Source organism: Linepithema humile, chromosome 4, assembly GCF_040581485.1.
Source record: "Linepithema humile isolate Giens D197 chromosome 4, Lhum_UNIL_v1.0, whole genome shotgun sequence".
Taxonomy (NCBI): domain Eukaryota; kingdom Metazoa; phylum Arthropoda; class Insecta; order Hymenoptera; family Formicidae; genus Linepithema; species Linepithema humile.
In genome coordinates, this window is record NC_090131.1 from 3611809 (window position 1) to 3637961 (window position 26153).

At 39.5% G+C, this 26153-nt stretch overlaps 2 protein-coding genes and 1 pseudogene across 6 annotated transcripts in view; 2 read left to right on the top strand and 1 right to left on the bottom strand.

The window, feature by feature from the left end:
* The window catches only part of LOC105670108 (mitochondrial pyruvate carrier 1-like), a 105385-nt gene that overhangs the window by 23407 nt on the left and 55825 nt on the right, over positions 1-26153 (bottom strand). For 2 of the 3 annotated variants that reach the window (XM_067354614.1, XM_012363448.2), the window contains one exon: positions 3728-3836. In XM_067354614.1, coding sequence (XP_067210715.1) covers positions 3728-3750 — 23 coding nt within the window. In that variant the 5' untranslated portion in view covers positions 3751-3836. Of the gene's footprint in view, positions 1-3727; positions 3837-4677; positions 4819-26153 lie in introns of those variants that run through there. The other variant, XM_012363449.2, reaches the window with a different exon arrangement.
* On the top strand, positions 4630-6162 carry LOC105670089 (uncharacterized; annotated as a pseudogene).
* LOC105670090 (gastrula zinc finger protein XlCGF46.1-like) lies at positions 8347-25161 on the top strand. 3 transcript variants are annotated; one of them, XM_067354611.1, is made up of 7 exons: positions 8347-8757; positions 10428-10731; positions 10988-11408; positions 21370-21725; positions 22043-22118; positions 22616-22994; positions 23823-25161. In XM_067354611.1, exons 3-7 carry the CDS (start codon positions 11334-11336, stop codon positions 24173-24175), a joined length of 1239 nt encoding a protein of 412 aa, XP_067210712.1. In that variant the 5' UTR covers positions 8347-8757; positions 10428-10731; positions 10988-11333; the 3' UTR covers positions 24176-25161. The 3 variants fall into 3 exon arrangements, with proteins under 3 accessions (XP_067210712.1, XP_067210711.1, XP_012218843.1); XM_067354610.1 differs by lacking the exon at positions 10428-10731; XM_012363420.2 differs by lacking the exons at positions 8347-8757; positions 10428-10731; positions 10988-11408 and adding an exon at positions 20656-21035.

Genomic DNA, 26153 nt, shown 5'->3' on the forward strand with positions numbered 1-26153 from the left:
TACGAGATAGTATCGTACGTGCGTTTTTAGCAAAATACACGTATGCGTGCGTATTGCGCGAAAACGTTGTACGTTAAAGATATTTTCTTATTTCCGTAACTTTCTTTCAACACAAATTTTGCATTTCATACTTAACACGATAGAGGAGAAAGATGTGTGATATATAAATAAAAATGCTCAATATCTGCAAGAACATTTTCCGAATAATTTTTGAACAAAATTATTCTGCGCCTTGAAAGTCAACCAATTCCTTTTTCCAAGGACGATGAAATCTATTAATCGTTAGCGCTTTGTCTCATGGGACGGTTTAGTATTCCGGGGGCAAATTATTGAAACTCAATCCGCAGACCACGCCCAAGACGATTCTTTAAGCGAACCGGTATCAGGAAGTACAAGAAGTCCCGGGTGCGCGAGCCGAGGAAAATGACGAAGAGAGTCAGGGGTTGGAAAGAATAGGAGGCGGGGGAGTAGCTCTTTGTCTCGAAGGTTCGGATTCTGGAGATAGAGGCTAATTCCTGGCAGCTACCCCTCGAGGAATGTCGACCTCCACCCTGCACAAGCTCTCCTCTCATCCACCTTTTCGTCCTTTCGTCCTTTTCCTTCGCCTTGCTGGGTACTTTGATGTTCCTAATTTGATTGAAGGAATCCGCCGTACGGATCCTAACTTCGTCTTTATTGATTGCTGTTTTGTTCAACGTTTGTTATCGGAGGGCTTACAAGACGCAGGATGCAAGCGGTATCTAATCCGAAATCCTTTCGACATGACGTTTAAATTTCGCCGATCACCCATTGTCCACCTCGCAGACAGAGCCTATAAGATTCGCTTTGTTGTGCGTTTCAATGGGAAAAATGGATTAATTCTCGCGATCTGATTGTAACGATGAATTTTTGCAATTTAAGTTGTATAAAAAATGTAAGAAGAATCCACGCTGTTATAAAATTTGCAGTATAATGACTAGCCATTTGTTATATGTGCATTATCAGCGGAGACCATTCTTCCAACATTTCCAATTTTTCTCAGCACCGACCTTACAAATCTGGTGCTTGAGACAACTTATGCTAGCGACAGTTATTACATCGTAACTATCAAGAGAATCGTCGAAAATTCGTTTTGATTATATCGAAGTCGCTGCTGGCGTCCGGTGATCGGGCTTCTAATCTGATTCGAGCCGCTTATACGGAACCAAATGTCGATATCCACTTCGGCGTGGACTTCAACTTCCTTTTTTCCCTCCCGACTCGTCCCGCCTCTCGCCACTGCCCGTAAGGAAAAAAAGGAACGCTATCAGAAAACCCGATAAAGGGGGGTCCGCGAATTTTCTGCAAAACCGGAGAGATCTCGGCCGGAGCTGCGCGCCGTATCTTATCGTGAAGCAGACGTCCGCGGCAGAGAATCCCGGACTCGGGGCGTTCTATATATAGGTATCTACCTGTATTATATCTGCGTCGTTCACATATCTGGATAGGAGCGCATCATATTCCTTCATACCTTCTACCTATCTATCGCACTGTATCGATACGTTGTACGTATATGGCCGGAATATCTCGCGCACATGTATCTATATTATATCTCGCGAAATATCGAATGGACGTCATATCTTCTCGTCGTCTCGGTCGGAGACGCTATAGGACGTCCTATAGCATATATCTAGAATGTGCGCCGGATTACCGATCGCAGTAATATCATTTATATTACGAAATTCCGCGATTGTCCCGATTTTCGATAATAATTACGATTATAATATAATAAGATTCAGATCATTTCTAAAATATATTTATCATATTATATGTATTTTTTATAAATTATGTTTTTTATATTTATTAATTCAAGCACTTCTATTTATTTGGCAAACTGCATTTTGCTTAAAATCAGATTGTGCCCTCAGTTTAATGGAAATACGCTTTTAAAATATCGAATGGACATGATTTATTTTTTTGTTGTTTTTTTTTTTTCTTTCTGTTGTGGATGGCCTGTATCTCTTTCATAATAGATATAATAGGCATGTATTTGTGCGCGAAATACACACCTATCTATACATATCGGCAAAGTGCCCATTAGCAATATTCGAGCGATATTAATCTACTCGAGCTAATTGCATGTCGATTACAGTGATCGTAATGAGTGCCGATAAATACTGGAATCAAAGTGAAAAGTTTCCGCTTGGATCGTTTTAGGCCATGCGTGCGATACTGAGTGCACGATGGAGGCTGTTTTGATCGATATAAAATATCGTCGGGCCATTTGCGAGAGAGAAATGTTATTCTGCTTTATGACACGCGAGGTTCCTCGCCAGTTTGTGAATTAAATTACAGGAATTATGCTAGTCCTTCACATAAATATATTCTTATAACGATCGATATTCTCATCATTAAACTGCAATTTGGTAAAGTAAATGTTTATTTTCTTTGAATAAATTTCTAATAAATACTATGCATTTATATTGAGTAATGAAAATTTTATAAATTTTCTTGGAAAAATACTTTGACGCTTATATTTTCGTTCAAATTGGTTTAAATATCGAACACAGGCAATAAGAACCAGAAGCGCGGCACGCATTTGTCGGAGTGCAAAAATTATTAATGCATAAAGAAATGTTTTGGCCACAATTTCGGATTCTCTTCAATTTGATAGAACGTAGAGATTTTACGAGATAAGTCAGAAATGATCGGATGATATATCCTTTTCTTCTTTCATCGCTCGTTTTGCAAAAAAGACCATAGGCACGGCGGCGGTTGTCCCCGGGAACAAGAATGGTTGAGGATGGAGGGTAACACAATGGCATTACTAATGATTTTACTTCGGGCGACCCTCAGGGCCGTCATATCGATACGATAAGATACCGCGATACGCGGCCAGAAACGCTGGTCGGATAAACCAGGAACCGCCAAACCCCCGCTTCCGTTTCTACTGACGGCGAGAACGAAAGTGAGCGAGAAAAAGAGAAAGAAAGAGTCGAGTTCAGGGGTTACATCTACTTGATCGACCCCGCCGACTATCGATGATTTCGTTTACCTCGAAATGGAAAAGAGCGAATAAAGCTCTAACAGTGATATACCTTACAGTTCAATTTTGGTTCTTGGAACACAAATGCCTTTCTTGTTCGACTAGTTCGACTTCACATAATGTTATTTCTATTTTTGCGTGTTTTAATTTTTTTAATCATCGCACTTTTTTTATTGTAAATAAATTATAAGTATTACACCTACGTTAATATGAAGAATCTAAATGTTGACGTATTTAATTTATTTTTGTTGAAGTTTGTTACGTTTGTTAGATATTAAACTAATTATTTAAATTGCTGCAATGTAATTAATAAAAAATCTAATTATTGCATTGAAATGAGAAATATTTTTCATGCTACGACGTCAATTCGAATGGGAGAAAATCCAGGGATAAACGGATCGAACGGACGCACACGTTGGCATGCAATAATTTCGAGAAAAAGAAAGGTACGGCTGTATATTCGGCAGCATCGTTTTAGGGGCTGTTACACTCCCGCGAGGCTGCATGGGGGTGCCTTACCCTCTCCGTACAGCTAAATGTCCACGTTCCTTCTACTATTCTACCCCTCGTCGCGCCACTCACTCCGAAACTCACTCACTCCGCCATTCCTACGCCGGAAAATCCCTCGCGGCGTTCACTCAATCATACGCTATTTGTGTCGCGGCGACCACACAACACACAATCGGCGCAAGAAAAAGGTGTCCATCGAGCAAGAAAACTCACCCCGGTCCTGGTCCTGGCGTCATTCAAGCTCTCAACCCCGCATCTCTTCTCTCTCGCCGTAATCACAGTTTTGCCATCAGAACCATAGATTGATCGTTGTATCAATTTACTGAAAATACCAATCAATTATTGCATTAATTATACCTATTAAAATACGCATTTTGATATAGTCGGGCGCTTAATTTTTGTCATTTACTAAATTTAGAGAAAACAAATTTTCTAGGAGTGTGAGCGTTTATCAATATATTAGACACATAGGATTATGAAAATACTTTTGCAATTTAGTTCCGTATTTAATAGCTATGATCTTTAACGCCCACTTATTACAATAGCATAGCAATTTCCTGTATCATAAAAAATATTATTTATTTTTGCCGTAAACCGACACGCTGGCGCGTAGGAAGCGGAACGCGTTTTGTTGGCTTAAATCTCGTTGAGTCACTACCGTTAAGTACGATTAATTATTTTAAGCTTTCCACTCCGCGAGCATTGCACAGAAGCAAAATCCATTATCTACTTTCCACAATCTATGTGAATCTTGCAACGCTATTTGCATTTCGCAGTTTTTTTTCGACATACCCCGATATATTCGTTCTATCCGCAGGCTATAATTATAATTAATCTCGTAACGCTCGATGCATAATGCGCCGATGCCAGATACGCGATATAATAACTTAACAGTCATTTGACGTCTGGAAGATCTCGAAAGATTACGAAATAAAGATAAGCTTGGTATCATTTTTCATGGAATCCTTTTTTTACACGTAACAAGGATAATAACGATAAGAAAAATCCAATTCTGCAATCTTGAAAAGTATATTTTTATTATTTCCTTAGTATTGAATTTAGAGAAAAATTAACATTAATCCGATTTTTAATATATATCGCGAAAAGAACGATAACGAGTTAATACGAGATGTCACGTTATAAATTGTACGTTGTGCACTAACCACAGGACATTTATCGTTAGCCCGACCACCCGTTCTCTCATTCTCTCACGAAGCATCCTCCAGCAACTCCCTGCGACGAACAATGTCTCTGTTTTCCGCTTCTCCCCCGCCGCGGAAACCATTTTTATTTGCCGCAGTATGCGCTTCATAATCTTTGTCGACTCCTCGAATGTCAGACTTCTTCTTCCTCCTCCCTCACTGCCCATTCCCGCAATCACCCTAGCCGAATGTTGCCTCGCTTTCTTGTCGGAGTTTCTCCTCAGGATAGAGATCGCCTTTGTGCTTCCATCGACTAGGGCTGACAGGTGGAAATGGACGATTAAACGATCGACAAACCCGCCAAGAATTGTCTGGAAGCGTTGGTCAGTACCATCGCAAAAAGCAGTTTCATTCAAAACTACGTGTTTTTTGTAACTCGTCATTTATGTCTCAAAGGTTAAAAGAATAACACAAGTGAAAGAGAAATGAGCAATATTTGCTTGAAACAAATGCTGCAGGACAAGTTCTTCCTTTTCATTACAGTAGACGTGTAGAAATTTTTTGGAGATTTTTAAAAAGGGAATTTTATTTATTAATTAGTTATCAATAATTATGCTCTTTAATAAAGCATATTGACGATTAACTTCAAATTGTTAAATTTTTAGACTGGCAATAAGTGTATGAATAAAATTAAACTTTTGGTTTTTTTAATATCGAATAAAAATGTTTTAATTTAATTTTGTGGAATGTCACCGAGTATTGTACATAATTTATTTATTTTAAAAAGTGAAAATTTTTATATAAAAAATGCGACACTTTAAACGATTAATTTGGGGCTCTTGTGCATAATACATTATTCCGATACTGATTTCTACAAGCCTCATATCTTGGTTATATATTTTCCTTATCCTAGAAAGCTCGTACAATATTCTTGAATACCCATCTAGACAGAGAGAAGAAGTAGGCGAGAGGGCGATGAAAGGAAAAAAGAGGATTGAGAGCGAAGGAAGAGGAAAGAGGCTGAGGCTAAAAGAGAGGGACGATTATTTATGGGGGCTGGATAGTGGTGCGTCCGTGCCATGCATAGACAGTACCTCGTTCCATTCGGCAAACGAATGGTTCATTTTCCGTCCGCAAATGTACGGAAATGCCGTTCTCGAACGGCATTTCTTAATATTCGTCGATATCGAAAGATAACCGGGGTAAGACACGTTTCCATAGAAACGTAATGCCATCACGCGCTTAATGGCTGGCCTGTAGTCACGTTTTGTTGGCATTGCATAATTGCGCTAATTTGCACTTTCCTAATCCGATGTTTCGTAACTGCAATATTGCTCTTAATTTGAACGCAGAGAGAAAAAGATTATGTCTTAACCGTAAAATTGCTCACAAATATTTTTCTCAAATCATGTATTCAAGAGCCAAATTTTTATGGTCAACGGCAGCATTGAGAGCGCGAAAGCCACGTCGTCATTGGAACAAAAGTGGCTGGGTTCCTCCTCCGACGGAATCGTCGTGAAAAAAGAGAGAAAAGAGGGCAGGACGGATGCAGCTTTTCAGAAGAGCTTTTACGAGTCGCATATGTGACCGCCATCTCCTTTATCCCCCACTTTATATTCCTGGCACCATGTTACATCCCTTCTACCCTCCGGCCAGCGGCCTCTCCCCGTACAACCATCACCTCAACTCCCACGCGCTTTTACGGAGGCAACGGGTGCCGAGAGGAGTACCGACATGCCGCTTTCGCCCCTGGCCGACCCTCGAAAAACTTCGCGCGCGAGGAATTCTTTTTTCATATTCACTAGGGAGTGATAGCCCCGACGTAACCTAACAAATTTCCAACCCCGAATCTACAGAGAGATACACCCTCAGTCTCGCTCGCCCGAACGCGCATTTAAATCCTCGAAGATCCCCGTCCCGCTCGGACGAGAACCGATCCTCTCTCGTGCTGCTTTACGCCACCCGTCCAGCCCTTCTATCCTCGTTCACCATTCCACCCCCGGCCGCCCTACGAAAAGCATGGTCGACCGCCACGACTACCCAGGGACCGATTCTTCCCACGCACAATTTACAGTTTCACATTTTATTCCCATCGCGCGTTCGACAGCGGGGGGGTTGGCGCGCGGAGAGGGCCCCACCCGGATAAACTCGTTTCTCCCTCCCGATCGCCAATCATCTTTTCTGCTAGGTCTCTGCGGTTTCCTACGGAGGACGGGGGTCCGCCCGGAAGTCCACGGAATTGTTATTTATGACATCGGAATTATTCGGGGGCAACTCTGCCTCTTTCTTAGGTCAGAGATCACTATAACGGACAATGCAAACGATGAAAAAAATCCGAAAACGATCTAGCCGCCATTCTTATATTGCTAAAAATGAGTCACAGTAGCTAAACACGCTTGTTATTTTTTTATACTTGTATTTACGCTCTAATTAAGATGTTATAGATAATTGTCGATTATCAATAAAGTCCACAGACTTTCTATTCAACTACATATTGATATATTATAATCACACACAAATAATAATGTTAGCAGACCATTACTTAACGCACGTTTTATCATAGTTGCATGAGGGCTCAATTGAGTGTAACAAGATATTTTCCCGTAATTGAATAATCAGCGCTTAATCAAATGTTAATCTAAGATAACGATCGGACAGACTATTCATCGTGGTAAACCGAGCGAGTGCTGCGTAATTATTCACACAGTCATCTGAATAATTGCTAGAAAAATTAATGGAAGATAAAGGACTGAAAGATATTAAATGTGTCCGGTCATAAGTGCCTGCGGGAAGTAATTAAATCAACGATTAGCTCTCGCAATGCATGCTTATGCTGAAAATATTTTATTAATTTTTGTAGAAGTATGTTTGCTTTTAATTCCAATTTAACCAAATTATGCAATATTAACTAATATATACTTAAATATTCAAATATTTAAGTTAAATTTTACAACATTTTTAACGTAACATATGCTTCATTTAATGTTTGATAGATGTTGTATAGAAATAATAACTTAAAATATGATAATAATTTTATCAGTTTTAGAAGAAAAATTATTGTTTTAAGATTATTAATGCTATCACAGATGGTGATTATTGGAGATGCTATCAAGAACTATAACATAAATTAGAGAGGGCACGAATTGACAGAAATAGTTCGGAAGTAACTGTTGCGTCGTTTTATAGTTCGTTCGACTATGTGGGCGGTCACTGATCTACGATCGTGACTAATCGATCGCTAGATGCGATTATAAAGTACGTAGTAATTTAATTTTTAACGGTCAGCGACTCCGATCGAGAAGCGATCTCGGCTTTCACGCTCGATCGCGTTTTCTCCTAAATAAATGATTATCTTTTTTATGCACAACAATCGTGCTGTAGATCGATTTAGTTAATAGTTGAACGTTTATAATCATTCTTCTTCCAATGTATTTCTTCTACAAATTAGCTTTAGGATAGCAAAAAGCTTTCTTTAGATCCAATAAGCAAAATGTTAGCAATATTGTCAATCTATCAACCTACAAATATTTATTTATGATAAATAAATATCTCAAATTATTTAATATATTTATCAAGAATATATAAATGCCTACCGAAAATGTTAACAGTCGGCTGCTTCTTACTAATCTCATAAAATATAATTACAGCGCCTTCTGGATTAATGCAATATTTGGTTTTATCCACAGCACGTGCGAACTATGAGAATGGCGGCGAGGAAGGACACGGCCGGTCGGCGGGGCGATAAATTACAGAGAACGAAACGACGGCTGAATCACCGTGCGCTGCGAAGAGACATTAAAATGCCGCGCCGCAAAAATCGGGCGAAGTGGGAGGCGCCGTGGTGCATTTTGCGTCACGGTCACGCAAATCTGCTGCCGATTGGCACGAGTTACGGCGTCGCGAAACGGTTGGCCGCGGACACGTCCGGAAGTCAATGACGGATCGGATAGGAAAGAAAAACAGAGCCATTAACTGGCTCCGAAGAACAGAAGAAACGACCTCGCGATCGTCGTGACAAGAATCCGTCGCCGGCGTTGAACAGCATTGCAGTCGGATCTAACGCAATCGACGGAAATATTCGATTCGCAAAAGTTCTCTAAGGTAGGCATCGTGATTATATGAAAATTTTTATACTATCAGGTTTTTCTTCCACGAACAACAAATTGGAATTTACCGCTTATGCAAATATGTGCAAAACGCGAAGCATTTTGATCGTTTCGACCATATCCCTCTTCATTTGCATAATTACAATTTTACGGTAGTACAATTCAACACACGGAAACACGCAAAACGTGCGTGGCTAGATACGCTCAGATTATGTTAACGCACAGCTGCCATCAAGATCGTCTAAATATCTTAGACGGAAATATATATATCGCTTTTTACTGCGCTATAGCAGATAATTAGGCAACGTAAAATGTCTGTCATGTGCATCAGCATCGTAATTAAAACGGACATATATAGGCGTATCATAGAAACGCTTTTCCTTCGAGAATGATACGCTTCCATGCCTCCGTAAACAATTGTATATATTATCAGTCATATGAAAGTATCGAAATTAATAATGTATGTATAATCCTTTCTCTCATCATAACAAACAGATTTAGCGGAGAAATATATTTTTTAATTTATATAAATTATAAAAAGTGAAATTATCTTGCATCATGCTCGCACTTACAGTGCGTTTTCGAACTAACATTAGCTCCTAATAATACGAATAATGTAATCGGTCATTTGACATCTCAATTTGAGTACAATCAGTGTCAAGAAAGCATCATGGGTGTAATAAATCCCGTAATTAACGAAAAGAGAAACAGGTTCGCCGCGCCGGATAAGTACAGGTTCAATAACAACGAGGCGTTGCTCCTTTTCCCTGGAAATCGGGGAAACGCACGCTCGAGGGAACGTTGCATGCGCTCAGATCTCGTTAATGCGAGAGCAATTTATGCTCCCACTTGGCCGATTATATTTATGATTTCCACATATACGCCTGATTCGCAATGCTTCCAACACACTGTATGACGCTAGGCGGTTACTGCACTGATCAATGTGTGGCGCGTATGTTCGGGTCGAGAGCGAACGATAAGTTAATTAGCTCAATGTAATTAACCTCGTATCGGTCTCGATTTCAATAAGCTTCTTTTTAACGCGTTATAACATCCTTTGTGCTTATAATAAAAAATACCGAAATGCCGCTGAATTAGATCATATATTTATATCTGCAGAAAAATATAATTGTTATGTTTCGCAATCTATTTTGCAAGCAAATTTCATCATATAAAAACGATCAGAAATATCTTGTCATCAGTAAGCTTTAGAGACATTCTTAACGATTCTTCCCGAGTTACTTGCTACCTACATCCGATACTCCTGCAAACAATATTACATTAGCGACTTGACCAAACACCTATTGACGTTTCGGCGACGATGACGAGCTGACATGCGTTCCGGTTCTTGCTGCTATCCGCCCTAGCATTTTCGCCGTCGTTTATCCATATTATCCTGACCCGTCGTGTACTTTTCCTTGACGCTGTTGGTTGATTAGGCGTCCAAGGAAATTGTCTCCTAGTTCGTCGAGGTCGATACGACATATCATACTTCACTTAAAAGCCCGAACATCGCAAATAAATGGAATAGTTAATAATATAGTGAAATAAAAAATTTAATACAAATAAACATAATTTATATATTAAAAATAATTGTTCTCAAAGAATTTTTTGAGCAACGACAAAAGTTAATTGTACATAACAATTATATCTCGTATATTTCAGAACGGCCGATGATGACTCACGACAATATCTCCGGCGACACGAACGACGTTCGATTTTATCAGAAAACGGGTCTACAGACCGAATTAATTTCTTCACACACGAGCGGTTCGATCGCAACCGAGCGCGTGGGCGAAATTAGGTGTTCTCCATTAGAGCGGCCCCGTTTACATTCGCTGCTCGATAAGTAGCAATAAATATTTGTTGGGTGACTACCGAACGCAATTTTAGGCAACACATGGCCCTGAACGTGCCTCTGTCGCCCGGCTTAAGTGTCCATATGCACGTTATACGGCTATTCTGAGAGGTTTGCTTCTGCATTATTGATTCATTGCACTCGGCATTATTCGATCGACTCGTTATATCCGGCTGCTTGTTGTGCTCGACTGAAAAATGCATTTTTGCCATGTTTTTTCTGTGTTCTGCAATCAATTAAACATGAGTTACTACTTTTTGCGTTAAACCACAAAGTATATTAATGTGCATTTTCAATGGAATCAAAACGCAATGGTATTTGCGTTAGCGGACTTTGTATAATTAAATTATATATTTTTTAATTGCAGGAAATACAAGAGGCGGCCGTATGATTAAAGAATATAAGAGCGGCTATTTTCAATTCATACGACGGAGCCTTTTATGTCATCGTTACGTTTCCGCGAGGAGTCACACGCAACAAGAAGCCGGGAAGCCGCGGTGGTCGGCGGCCGTCATTGATCTCCTGTTAGAATCGGATCACTTCGATGTAACAAGATAAATAGTCAGCGGGACACCGTCGGTGGTCGAGGGTGCGGATCGCGGAGTCATGCTGACTATGTGTCTGATCAAGGGAACGGAGTACGCGCGCAGCTCGCCCGATCCGAGCGTACTTAACGCGTACATCGTGGAGGTTCTCCGATCGACAACAAGCTGATGGGACACTTTTCGATTCGCTTAAGGGAGTCGCCGATCATTCCTCATGCGCGAGCGAGAAACCAAAAATTGCTGGTAATTCCTAGCCTTGGCATATCAATATAGCTTCACGTAAACAAAGCGCAGACGTGTAGCGAGCGAGCGACAATCGATTTACGCTACGACGGCGAGAAGAAGCGATAAATGATTGACTAAGAATCACCGGAGTAAGAACTATATCGGATTGCGCATCATCCAACCGCAGATCTCACGATCTAACGACAAATTCTCGCTTTAACGTTTCTCATAGTGCGCTCGACGGCGTGGTATCCCCGGGTTTCCGAACAGCGCGAGCCCGATCGGCTTTTTATCCCGGGCCCGTTTTTGCACGATCATCGGGACTTTCGTCACGGCAACACCCGGGCACGTGACGCCGTGGACACAGTGTTACAGGTGTTTGTGCCTGTCCGTAGCCTCGAATCCGGTGACATCCTTCCGAATCGATTCGTCAGACTTTCCCTCTCCCGGATTTTTGTCGCAATGTCTCTGCCACCCGCGAGTGTGAAATGGTGACGTTCTGGGAAAACGTCAACCGATCGCGCGAGACTATCGACCAACCGGCCATTTCGTTCTACTTCGAACCACACCACTGCTTGCTTCTTTTCGTCGCTGATCGGCGTTTCGCGTTTTTATCAATGGTAGCCTGCGGCCGGCTGTAGATAGTCAATAATTTCGTTAAGTGTTTTTACGCGGAATGCAGAATCGGAGGTTTCCGGAAGTGGTCTGACACAGAACATTTAAGCAGGCTTTTTCCTTCTCCGCGAGTTCCCGAGAGTGCCGTTATCGCGGCTATTGTGACTGCAATGCCGTTTTAATCGTCCGAGCTGTTACATCTCTCTGTTACATCGCGATAAGCAATGATAATTCAAGTTCAAGAAATATCAAAATAGAATAGCGATTGAATATCGAGTGCAACAAAAATGTATTATAACTTTTTAGAAAGTAGGCGAGAGAAGAAGAAGTAATCGATTCAAACAAAAACACATTGAGATTAGGAGTTTTTTGTACGACAAAAGCGATTGTGCCATCCGCCTCGTTACAAACGTGCGGCCGCGATTATAAGTGGTCCGGGTGGCAAAAACTATCTAGTAAAACAAGCGAAGTGTGATCGGTTACGTGCGAGAGGACGGGCATAAACGATGAAAGGGGTGGGTCCAGGGATATTGGCGAGGAGCTCGTCTGCTCGGCGAACCGTGGATTAAGATAAACCCTTCATCGGTTTCTTGTCGAACGATTCCTCTCGTCCTTTTGTTGGCGCAACCAGCAGATAGCGCGCTGGCTTAAAGTACTTTCCGTCCCCGCGCGGAAATTATTTAACGCCGGTATATCTGCCCGTGTGTGGCGATGCGAGTGCGCGCGCGCGCGCAAAAGATTCTCAACGCGGTAGAAAGTAATAGAAAGCGTGGAAGAGGAACAAGCGTGGAGAGGAGCAAGTTCGAAATTTACATTACCGCATCGGGAATGAAAATTACCCAGGCGCGAAAGCAATCGGCATGGAAAAGTGGTTGTTTGCAATTTTTATTTTTAGAAATCTGAAATTTTATGGCGTAATTTGTATGTCGGTAATCATTGATTTAATGAATATAAAGCAATTTTAAATGGCTAAATAAGGAAGGATAGATTTCACGAAAAGTATAAGCACATTTTTTATCATATTATTAATTATTTCGTTAAATAAGCTTTCCTTTTACTTCAATTTCTTTAAAAGTTATAAATGTTATTCCGCCGCTAAAATAAATAACAAATTTTTATATCAGTTGAAATATTCTGAAACTTCGCGAATAATGCAGTTCGCTGATTTTCTTTAATTTCACGTTAGTAAATGCAAGCGCGAGAAGTGGATTTATGGTTCGCTTCGTGATATTTTTTTATCTTTGCTGTGATGTATAAAGTGATGAGAATACGAATTACTTTACATTGTCGAACATCTTGCGGTTCCCGGATTCTCTCGTACGCATTTAACAGCGCTCATTAAAACTACCATAAATATGTAAGATGGTGTATGCGAGAGCGATTTGAGAGAGCACTTGCTCCAATTTTCGTGTATGTACATTATTTGACGTATCTGCATTTAAATTAAAAAATGCATCATAAAATTACAGTTGTAGAATCTCTTTCTTTGCAATAAAAAGCATGAGTTCTAGTTTTCTAATTAAAGCATTAGCATAAATGAAAAAATTGCAAAATAAAAGATATGATTACGAGGGGATAAAGAAATATGATAAAAAACACAAGACTAAAAAATTTCCGTGGATTGTGTTAAAGAATTAAAAAATATTTTGAATATTTCTTAATAGTATACGCGCGATATTTGCTTTTCGTCGTCTATACTTATCACAACAATAACCGGAGTATCGCAACACTGTAATATTTTTTGACAATTATCTTATCCATAATGATAACTTTGTTGATAAGTTGCAAATAGGTTGCAAAAACGTAAATTGTTGAATACGCTTATCGGCAATCTTTTGCTTGGAATGATTAGATTAATTACATTCGATAATAAAATTAATCTTAATTAAGTCTCAAGTATTGAACAATCACTTCTTATCAAAGCGGTTTTTAAAATCTATTTGTTTCCAGATTTTTGTCTTTTCACGCGAGAAATTTTCCATAATGTGCGCTTATTACAGTAAATTGGATATCGCTGTTAGAATCATAATCAATGATGGTCACACAATGTTGCAATTATTATTAACTGTTCTTCAGAATAATAATTGCAACAATCATTGTGCTACGATAATTGTAGCACAGTCATCTAGAAATGTCATCTAGAATAGTTCGATCAGAAATAAAATGCGTTTTCAGTCCAATCTAATTTTCTTCGATCTTCATTCTTTTTCAAACGATATTATTACGCTCCAGAAGCAATTTACGTTGTATACATCCCAAAGTTCGCCGGGGTGCCGTTGAAAAGTTTACCGATCTAGAAACGCGTCCGTGCCGGCGGCAGCGGGCTTCCACTGTCGGTGAACTTCCAGCGGAATTTGATATCCCTTGAGCTCAGTCTTACATATACTCATACAGGGTGTTTCGGAACTATCAGCATTTTCTTTTTCCCCTTCTTTAATTGGACGCTGTATTTCTTCATACAATTATTGATCGTCATCATCATTGCGACTCGATGATAACTTGGGCATTTCTTTCTTATAAATTTATAAAACTTTTGTTATTTGTTTTTATACATCTGAAGATCTAAGTTTGCCATAATTCTTTCACCGTATAAATTTTTTATCAGAAATTGTTGGTATCTCGACTTAGTTTAGTTCGCTTAGCAATGGTTTCAGGCACCCCGTGTATCTACCAAGTGGTTATTGCGCGCCAGTACACGAGGACTCATATTTTTCTGAATTGTTTTGTTTTTCGAGACGCCGTCCTCGAGTCGAGGAGAGCGGTGGTAGGTAGGTGGTCGAAGGGTTTCGGTAGGTAGGGTCCGGATGTTATACGTGTTTGGCGGCGGAAACAACGGTATGATGGCCCGTTTAACCCGTCTCCGACCGCGCCGGGGCGACTCGCTTCCTCCTCTTGGCGGAGCTTCAACCCCGACTAGGCGTCTGGTAGGGGCTGCTGCTGCTGCTATTGCCGGTCAGGTCCGCGGACATGTGGGCATTACGGATGGGCGGCTCGGTTTTCTGCCGGCTCGAAGAAACGGCGTGTTTGCCAGGCGTCGAAGGGCGTCCACAACCTGTCCGACGGGATGCTACCGCGACGACAGCTACACTCGCCGCGTACAACATCGACACGCCGCCATCGTTGACGCGCCTCGCCGGACAGAAGCGAGCACGCATCATCGGGTGGGGGAAAAACTCATTGCCGATCGATGGATCCGTCAAACGAATTTCGATGTCGAGATTATTTATGGGATAGGTGTTGACTGGGGCGACGACGACATCGCCACTTCGATGAAATTTCTCGGCGCGTCCGAAGAAAATACGCGAAAGAATGATTCTCCGATAGCATCAGATAAGATTCTTATGCAAATCTTATGCAAAGTGAGAGATTGACGCAGCAACATGAAAACTTGCTCTTTTATTTTGAGTTTAACAATTGCTGAATTTCAAAGTTTTGATTTAAAATTATTCCTAGACTTATCGTAAAGAAATATATATTTTTTTTTCAAGTAATTTAATGAATACGTTTATATTTTATATTTCTTTAATCAGTTTCGATAGCTTTGATAATAACAACAATCTCGTAATTATAAACGGCAATATGATTTGTCTTCGAGAACATCTGTGATGACAAAAACGCAAGTGGATTCCAAGCGCGAAAGAAATTCGCGTTTTCCACGGATCGATCGATCAATATTCAATGCGCATGCTAATGCTCGATTAAGAGCCGTAGTGGCCGGACTCTCGCGATCGTATCCTTGCATACGTGACGTGCCGGGTAGGTCGCTTTTTCCATAAGTTTTGTAATAGCCGCCGTATGTCCGCGATGCAGTCGCATTTGTATGCGGCGTGCGTAGCCGCGAAGGGGCTTTATAAGTAACGCAGTAATGACATACCCTGTCATGGCGCGGAACAGTTTTCTCGGCTCTCATTGTGTCGTTAAGCGGCCGCGCGCCGCGAATCGCGCGCGAGCTGATTTATCGATGCCATCAGGGAAATTCCGCGTCCGGATCTTCTGACCAGCTTCTTTTTCCACGTATCTACGTACGCCCGTGGAAATCATTTTTCCCAGAAGATACATATTACGCTTTTCATCGAGCGATGCAGGCCATGCATTCCAATGACAAATATTTTTTACTTTTTTCCCGTCCTTTTCTATTATATATATAAAACTTTTAAAACTCACGTCTGAATTTAGAATTAAAAATTAGTGTTTCAAATAGATTTCGGTAGTATTGTAGACTAAGAATTATATAATCTGCAATAGATTGAAATATACAAATGCATTGTTTATTATTGACGTGATTTCTTATTAATTCTACTTTTTAATATCTTCACGGTTTATTTTTCAAAAGAAAAGCATATATATATAATTAATAAAAGAATGATATAACGCAGCTAAACGCATAGATTAAGACGGGATTATTCCGACGTGGTAAAATTATCTAGATTTATCAATAATGCTCACAGTGTGTGAATCATCGTTCGATAAACTCGCAAAGAATGAAAAAGTATCCACGTGTATTTGCCTATGATGATAATGTATAAGAATTGATGCGATATTTAATCGATACTTAACATGTCGCTCGCGTTGTTTATTTAGTTCTAAGATAAGAGAAACGATAGAACTTCTTTCTCTCCGATATTTCTTTTAATATGCTATCATAAGTTACGTTATAAATGTAAAAACTATATTAGTGTTCGAATAATAAGATAAGACTAAGTAAATTACCTTGCATTTATATTTTTTACGATGTTTAGTACATTATATATTTCTAATACTTCGTTGGGATTATCATTTCGTTTTATCTTTGCACATATAGAAGTGAATGATGAAATACAAACTTCGAAAATGCAACGCTAATTAAACTTATGTTTCCACTTATGATTACTGCTAATTACATTGTTTTTATATAACTTCCGCATTTTATTGCAGTCTTATTATGCATATTTACATAATTATACAGAATTTGATCACAGTAAAAATATATACACACAAACATAAAAATTTTAATGTTTGAAAAAGATATATTTTAACGTCATATATGCAATATTCAACGTGTAATTATGTTGTTTGTGAACTAAATGCTAAGAAGAATTGAATATGATCCAAAAAAAACATAAAAATTCATAAATTGAATTGATTACAATTGATTATTTCGCTCAATAAATTTTACGATTGCTTTGTAATTGCTTTCAAAGAACAAAGTGCTGCATATTATATTCTTTTGTTTCTTATTTAGTTACGCAATGTTATAATAGCAAAATACCGTAAATGTTAAGCCACCCTGTAATTATTAATCGCGCGCGTAGAATATTTTTCCCAGTTCAGGTGCTAATTCACGATTTACGCGCATAAGAAAATTGTTTGAGACGGCAGTGCGATGCATCCAATTATGAGAACTTATAAGCGCATTCTTTTTTTTTATATATCCCTTTTATAAAACGCTTGCATATCCTTAATTAATCACGAATATTTATTGCGTTTTCTCATGCACGCGGGCATAGCGCGAGAGGCAATTAGCGAAACGATTGCATGAAAAAATAAATACGATTTCTTTGGCCTCCCGAGCTCGACGATATCCGCGTCGGCGTCGGCATCTCGCTGAAGGCACTGTTCTGAGCCACCGCCTGGATATATCCTCGCCATAATTAGTTCATTAATGCTAGATACGTTCCGCGTATTCAATTTCCCGATATTATCCGCGCGGTACTTGCATGAGCGCGCGCGCGAGCAAATACGCTCCTATACACAGGCGCCCCCGGTGCATCCATCGTGAGTAAGAGATTAAACTCCGGCAGGTGGTCCGATGAACAATATTACTTATTACCTAATAATTCATCGCTCGACCAATACAAAATATATACCTACTGTTTTCAGAATGCAACACAGAGACGTTGCATAAATTATGACTTAATAAAGCAACGGCAGTAACACAAATTATTTTCACACTATCTATATAAATATAAATAATTATTTTTTTTTGTCAGGTAAATGTTGATATTTCTCAAAATACAATTCTCATTTAAGTTAAGCTCACTGCATATTATTGAAAAACAAAAATGTTCAATGATAGCGGGCACGTCTTTGTAAGAGTGTGTCAATAATGATTCATCGGACTAGAAATTTCTTATCAACTGTGACTGTAATTCTGGTCCATCGCGCTCGCGAAGGGTCAATGAACTCTCGGCGCGAGTTAAGTTCGTTGTCGATGACGTTCGCGAACGCACGGCACAGGAGGTAGGACAGGTATCGTGTTAGAGCGACAAAATGGCCCGAGAAAAATGCGGTTCGGGCGATAAATCAGGTGTATGGCATTCCTAAGATAGTGCGCTATACCTGAAAGTCATTACGCGATGGCAAAGTAATTCCCAACTAAGTAAGTAAAGCGATAAATACATAATGCATTCGACGAGTTTCCCACACGCGTCTGCTCGCTCGTGCGCTCCGTCGATCTCTCTCTTTCTCTCTTTCCTCGCCTCGCCGTCGAGTGCGGTTGCAGCACAGGCCTTACCGCAGTTCCATGAAATAATGCATCAGCCCGAGAGCGAGCGCGCATCATGCGCTGTCGCGGATTTATTTGCACGATCGACGTGGACCGTTCTCGGGAGGAGCATCGGCGCTTTTTGCGACGCGTGCGCGACGTCGTCGTCAGGCAAGGCACGTGGAAGGATGCAAAGTACTCGTCCGACGTGAACGAGTTAAACGGCAGGAAACCGCCGTGAGAAAGCCGCGGAAAAGCGGTCCGCTTCTATAATGCAACGATTCCTAATGCGCTTCGGGGGAATGTCCACGATAAAATGAATTGTTCGTACGATATGACGGAAGCCATTTCTCAACGAAGAGAACGGCTTATTCCCGTAGAAAAATGTAACAGAGCGGGCCATAAATGCTTCAATTCAGCAACTATATTTTATTCATTATTTCTAACTTCAAATTTTTAATGCTTCGACATTGAAGAAACATTTCTAATTTATCGTTAAGATACCTTTCGTAGACTACAAATATTTTAATCTAAGCATAAAAGCATTTTTAGTATATTGTTGTAACTATATTCCACTATTATTAAGTTATGTTACATTATGTCATAGTACGGTAAATTTCTTCTCGCTGATTTTGCAAAGTATGAATACGTCTTGTACGATCGGTTTCTACAATGTCACTGGCGCAGGCAAGTCCGCGAGTCTGACTACTCTGAAGGAGTTTCCACTGAATTTCGCGCTAGCGACAACGAGAACGATGGCGAGATTGAAAGAGAAAATAATTGAGCATGAAAGTGAGCAGTCTGTATGAATTCTACTTTCGTGCTTGACACCTGCAGATAACGAAACTTATATAGCAATCTTCTGCATAGGATTTATCTCGCACTCTCGATAAATGTATGACGGAATTCTTGTTTAAATCTATTAAATATAATTCTAAGATGCGTTCATATGCATCGCTTTCATATATTTTCTGTTATGCGCCGTGTTGCCAGCTGAATTAAAACATGCGAATAATATTTCTTTAATTATCTTTTATTTGAACACAGAAATATACTGTAATTAGGATCTCACAACGTCGGATGATATATGCCGACAGTGATATGTATAATCGTGATAAATTTAAAATAATTAGAGCTGCGCACTATTTACGCAAATAAAAGCATTTCATAATCTTCATTGAAAATCTAATTGTTTAGTCGCGGCAGATAGAAGCGCGTGCATAAGTAGTGGACGGAGGGATCATAAATAAGCTACTTCCTATGCCTGTGTGCAAGAATTATTCGGAGCGCGATACTTCCTCCTCGCATTTTCCGAGTAAACGGAATACCCGCAACTCGTTTCCTCTAATTTCATTCAATTGCGCTATTTTATGCAAACGGACAATAGCCGGCAGTAGCCGCTAATTACGCTGAATAGAGCTCGGAATGGCCGATGCTGGCTCGCCTTCGTATGTTTATCAGCGCGGGTACAATTAAAAATTCCACTGTGGCGGTTCCGTGACGAATTTAAAAATTCCGTCTTATCTTCTTGCTACTTCTTTCTCTGCCTTAATTAATCGGTTGGTGTACCATTCTGGGAATATTAAAATTACCGCTTACAGGTCTGCAGACTGTCGATGATCTCACGGCGTTTGATAGGAGGCACACGGACGTATCTTTGCATCTTCCCGACCATTCGTTAAGTCAAAAGCGCCCTCGCGATTGTTACATTTGTTTTATACATATTTATCTGCGCGCTATAACTTACGCTTCGCTGCAATTACATTTATTATTCACGCGGTAATAAAATATACCAGATTCTCCAACGACTTTTGTAATTAATCCGTGTGTGAGGTCTTAACATAGCTGCATCTAGTAAGAAGGAATAGATAACTGAATGCCATACTGATTTCATAATTGCATCCTTGCGCGTAATTGGATTAATAATACGAATAAATTAATGCCGAATCCGGCCAATTAGTATAGTGATAAATTTGCCGCACATTTCCTCCTGTCTCGCCGTTTCTTAAGCAACCTTGCGAACATTTTGGCGCATTTGTATGCGCATGGAGATAATTATCAAGGTTGAGTTCAACAACACAAAGCAGACGGAATAAATGTAATGATTGAAATCGAAGAACAAGTACGATATCTTTTCTTTCAAACTTATTATCGCGAAATAAATGAAATTCGATAATTCGGATATTATTGAATAACTGAGAAAAAAAGATAATTAAAATTTATTGTTGTCGAGACGGCTGTGAAAAATTCGGCGAAACACTTCAGAAGTATCTTGAGAGCATTGGCTTTATTGTAAAGCAATATTTTCGAATGCAGGCTCCGACTGCAGCAGACAGACGTATTCGCTGCTCGATTGTTTCGTTAGGTGTATGTCTACTATGTAACGTTACATTTTCCTCTGACATATTACCGATCTTCTCAGCAAGAGAGGATACATATACTTCGCGAGAACTATGGAGCGTAAGAATTTTGCTATCAGCAGTCGTTTCCAACAAAATCAAGCGATGTACGACACGGAGGATTTGGAGATCATCGGCAGTTGCAAGCCTTGCAAGACTTGTCACGAAGTAGATATGCTTTTTTTCGTGCATTTATTTTTCTTAGGTTAGAAGTATTATGACACTTTGATCTATTTTCTTACTTCGATTTAACGCTCAATATGATTGTTCGGTTTTATTCATGTAAGAAGAATAAACGTCACGTTTTTAATCTTAGCATAATGTAAAAATTATACAACTACATATTTATCGCTGTCAAAAGTTAAATATACGGTAAAAGAAATTAGAAAAATATTTTATAGCCTGTATTAATAAAAAAATAATAAGAGACTATCTTTCATTATTTTACATTATTGTGCGTACGTTATCATGATAATAATATCTATCTTTTTCTCTTTTAAAGATTAAGATAAAGACTGAGATTTTGGACGAAATTGAGAATTTTTCGGTCAACGACGAATTGGACATCGAACAGCACGTCAAAAGCAAACAGTTGGAAAGAGTATTGTGCCATGAAAATTCCGAACAGATCCCAAAATCAGACTGTCAAAGAAACGCAAGCGTTTCACTTTCTCGGAGACAAATGGATGAGTACACTGACTTAAAGGAATACATCGTGTCATTGACAAGAGGGAAGCTTTTAATGTGCAACGTCTGCAAGATCGAATTTCCGAACGAGGCCGAGTTCAGGACTCACATGATTGGACACAGCTATGGGAAACTTTTCCAGTGCGGATTTTGCAAGAAGCAGTTCTCAAGGTATCCAAATGACAGAGATAGATCTTACTCCACTTTTATATTGCTAATCACGTTATGAAAATATAATAATGTCACAGATATAATAAAATTTTATATACCATATATATAGTACATAAAATTAAGCTTAATTAAAATTTCTAATTTACATCTGCACGAAGATGTACGTAAAGTTCTTTTATGTATTTAGAGCACGAATATCATTACATCGGCACATTTGACACGTACACTTCAATGTTATTATTTCTTTGCTGGCCTGAAGCGGCCTTCATCGCTACATCGTATTTATTACTAATAATGCAATTATCTTTTTTATCAAGATCGGCAACCTATAAGGATCATATGCATTTTACTCCGAAGCCTTTTGCGTGCAGACAATGTGAGCTCCAATTCCAGGTAGTTAATGCTAATAACGATTCGTAGATATAATCGTCTTGATATCAGATCTCTTCAAACTCTTTGCTACACAAACTAGTGTACCTATTTTGTATTCAGTTTAATGAATGCTCAGTGATATATTCTGTAGCATGCAAAATTATAGTCCATATAATCTCTATCGAATAATCTGTCAGAAAGAGAATAAATCAACATAAATATCCAAAAGATATGCAACATTTACAGAGTCTTTTAGACATTTTGTGATTCTTGTATCATTTAACTCTTTGCATTGTATAATAACTTCAACATTTTATTCCAACAGTTTGATAATAAAATAAAAAATTGTATACGATATTATATATTATAAATAAATATTTTTTACAATTGCGGAAATATATAATATAACAAAGTATCAAAATTATTTATGTCAAACAAAGCTTGATGTCCAAACTGTTGGAATGATATGTTACATCAAATCAAATAATTAATAATAAGATATTATGCTTTTATCACAGAAGAAACGTGCGTCGGAAGAACGACAGGCTAAAGCGCATTCTCGGAGAAAGACGTTTCGGTGTTTTATCTGTAAGAAAGAATTCCTGCACCATCGGTCGCTGCGCGATCATAAGCTGATGCACAATAACGCGAAGCCGCACGGGTGCACGACCTGCGGCAAGAGCTTCCTGCGGCCCAGCAGCCTTCGGACCCACATGATCGTCCACACCGCGGACTTGCCGTTCGCGTGCAATCTCTGCCCAGCGAAGTTCAAGAGATCGTCAGTGCTGAAAACGCACAAGCTGACGCACACAAGCGTGAGAAGATTCGAGTGCGACATTTGCAAGCATCGTTTCCACCTGAAAGGCGCGCTGAAGCATCACATACTGGCGCATTACGGTGAGCTTGTGAATATTCTCACAACTTCTCTATCCGATGTAGGAAGCCGAACGTATCTGACGCGCGATGAGGCCGTTCTCTGCTGTGCACGAGAGATCGCGCCATTTATATCTCTGTTACCTTTTTTTTTTTTTCTTTATCGCGCGCCGAGGCCGCATAGGACCATTAGCTTCTCATAGCTTCTCCAGCGAAGCGTTTAGTCTGTGAAATGATTACTGCGGACAAAAGGAACGTACCGAGATAATCGGAAGCTCGGTTCGCAACGCGCTCAAATGATCATGCGCATAAGCGCATTTTTCGACGCGCTAAAACACATTCGCGGCTTCTCGCGCGACCTGGGCGTTCCGCGGCGGATATGTATTCCGGACTTTTAATTAACCTCTGTCTGTATACATATATAACCGGGGTGAACGCATGGAAGAACTTTGCTCTTCGCCGCGAATCGACTCGCTCCTTCAAAAAAACCGTTCTTCAAAGATATGATTATTAATATCGTACTTTCGTGATTTATACTTTGCATACAGACAAGTTGATAATTATTAGTGAGTGAATGATTTGTATACTCATATATAATGCTATTCAGAATATTATTTATCTGATATGCAATTTTGAAAACGTTAGTGAAAAGGATGTTAAAAGAAAACGTTTACAAAATGTTAAAAGAAAAGATATAAGAATTTGTAATCTAAATATAATTTTTTAGTAACGTTTTAGTGCTATTGTGAAGTTTAAAATAATCTGTACTGAACAAATGCTTTTTTTACATTTTGTCAATTGCAAAATAAAGGAAAATTATAACAAAATTCATACAATTATTTAAAATTTTAGGTATCAAGCCCTATAAATGTGAAGACTGCGGCCAAACTTACAGAAGATCCTGGGGTTTGAAAGTGCATAGATATCGACATACTGGCGTAAAGCAATTCGAATGCGATTTCTGCAAGCTGCGCTTCAGCGTGAAGACGAAGCTCGCGAATCATATTTACACGCACACTGGCGAGAAACCTTACAAGTGTAATGCCTGCGGACGTCAGTACGGCGAGAGATATCAGTTGAAAGCGCACAGGTGTACGGCATTACTTGACAACTCATTGAAACTGAAAACTACCCAAATTTCATTCTATCAGCCAAAGCTATCGAAAAGTCTGATAAAAGTAAACTCATTTAACAGCGTATGCTAAGAAATAATGCCATCGAGAAATATTGTTCAAGTTAAGATTGCAAATCTTTTGTTATATCGAAAACATTCTGAATATATCGAGCAGACAATAAAAACAACTATTAAACTCATAAAAATTGCGTATAAAAAATGTATATAGATTTACGAATATCACAACGCAACTTTCAAAGCGCAGATGCTGCCCGAACGATTAATTTAATTATTATCGGTCACGATCGCGCTTATAATAAGACTCGTTCCTCGGCTTGATACAATGGCTGGCCACCATTTCGTTCGTGATCAAATCTATCCGCACGGATCCCATCCGTGTTTGCATGCCCGTGAAGCTTAATAAGGCATGGCCTTAATAAGCACTTCGCCGCAGAACAAAACACCGATTAATCCCAGACTGGACCGACTCGATACGGATTGGTTTCGAGCTGCCTGCCGACTCGCGCGGGATAGGTCGGCTTAGGTTCGTCATCAACGTATCGTATATAATCACAGTCTTTATTCGATATTGCTCGAACGTGACCGCCGGGATCACCGAACAGCGCAGCGAAATTAATGCAACTTCCAAGACGTAACAGTCCTCTGGAAACAATTATTTACTTTCAACGATATACACCCATGTGTTGTTATAATAGCGAACGTCGTAGATACCGCATATAATTGTTTACGTAATTTACATTCCTGTCGTGGAGAAAGCAGATTTCGCAATACAAATAGTTCGCACAATTTCTTTTTAATCAGCAACGTCTAAGGAATTAATTACTGCTTCCTTGATTTCGTAAAAATTCCACAGCGATATATTAAAATTAATTAAATATCTCGATCTGTAATTATTGCACATTGCTTCGTCTTTCGCTTCATCTTAGTGCTTTTGGCGATAATCAAAATCGAAATTTGTATCATTATTTATAAGACAGCGGTTTTATCTTGTTATCAAATTTACGATTGTTTAAATGTAGAACTTATTGAAAAAAAATCAATTGTGTAAATGTGGAATATGCGATACTAATGTTGTGCTCGGCAGCCACCTCGAAAGCATCTCAAGCACGTGGGCTCTGCTTATGTCGCCGCACGTGAGAATGATTCTTTAAGGTGCGTGGACGCAGCAGGGGCTCGTACGCACCGTAATCTGAGATGCTCCGCTTCTTATCAGATCGCATCCCTGATTCGCGTGCCTTGCGGCTAAACTCTTTGACAATGCCGACGCGTATCCGCCTTCTGACCCCGTTTCTGTATTTATTTATACGACAAAAAGTAAAAAAAAAATGTTTTTGCGATTTATATTGTACGTTAAATGATAGACTTTTTGAGTCAACAAGCGTTAAATAGATTTTTGCAAATTTATTTTCGAATCTATATATTTATTCGAAACTTGAAGTGTTAATGTAAATACCTCAAGTTACTTTTCTAATACTTTTTCTAAATAAAAAATATAATTATTCATTAAAATAAATAATAGTTGACACAATCGGAATGCATCGCGTGCCTAATAGTTCGATGTTTATCTCGTCCACAGTTGGAATTCGTTCTGCTTATGCGCGGTTCGGACAAATGGCTTCCTCGCAACAGTGCAATTTAAATACGTGGATTTCTCTCGTTCATATCTCTCGCCTAATTATGCCCGCGCTTCGCGAAATCTACGATCTGACAATCCGCATACGGGCGTTGCACACTGCGGCACGCAGAGAGTCACGCCAAGTCCTAATTATTTAGATAGCGATCATAGCGATTTAATTATGCCCTCTCCCCTCTATCGCTGCTCCGTTCGCCGGTATGCTAATGGCACTTAATGCAGATAGTAACGCCGATACTATTTGCCGTACCGGTTACTAATTGCGAGCTCGCAATTATTGCGTGAATCCAGCGGACGATGGATTTGGAAACTCGGGAAATACGTAACGACGGTGGCTATCGCGCTCTCTGCATTCATGTTACGTAACACATCCGTTTTTTCTGGCCAGCTGATAAAAAAAAAACACGATGAAAAA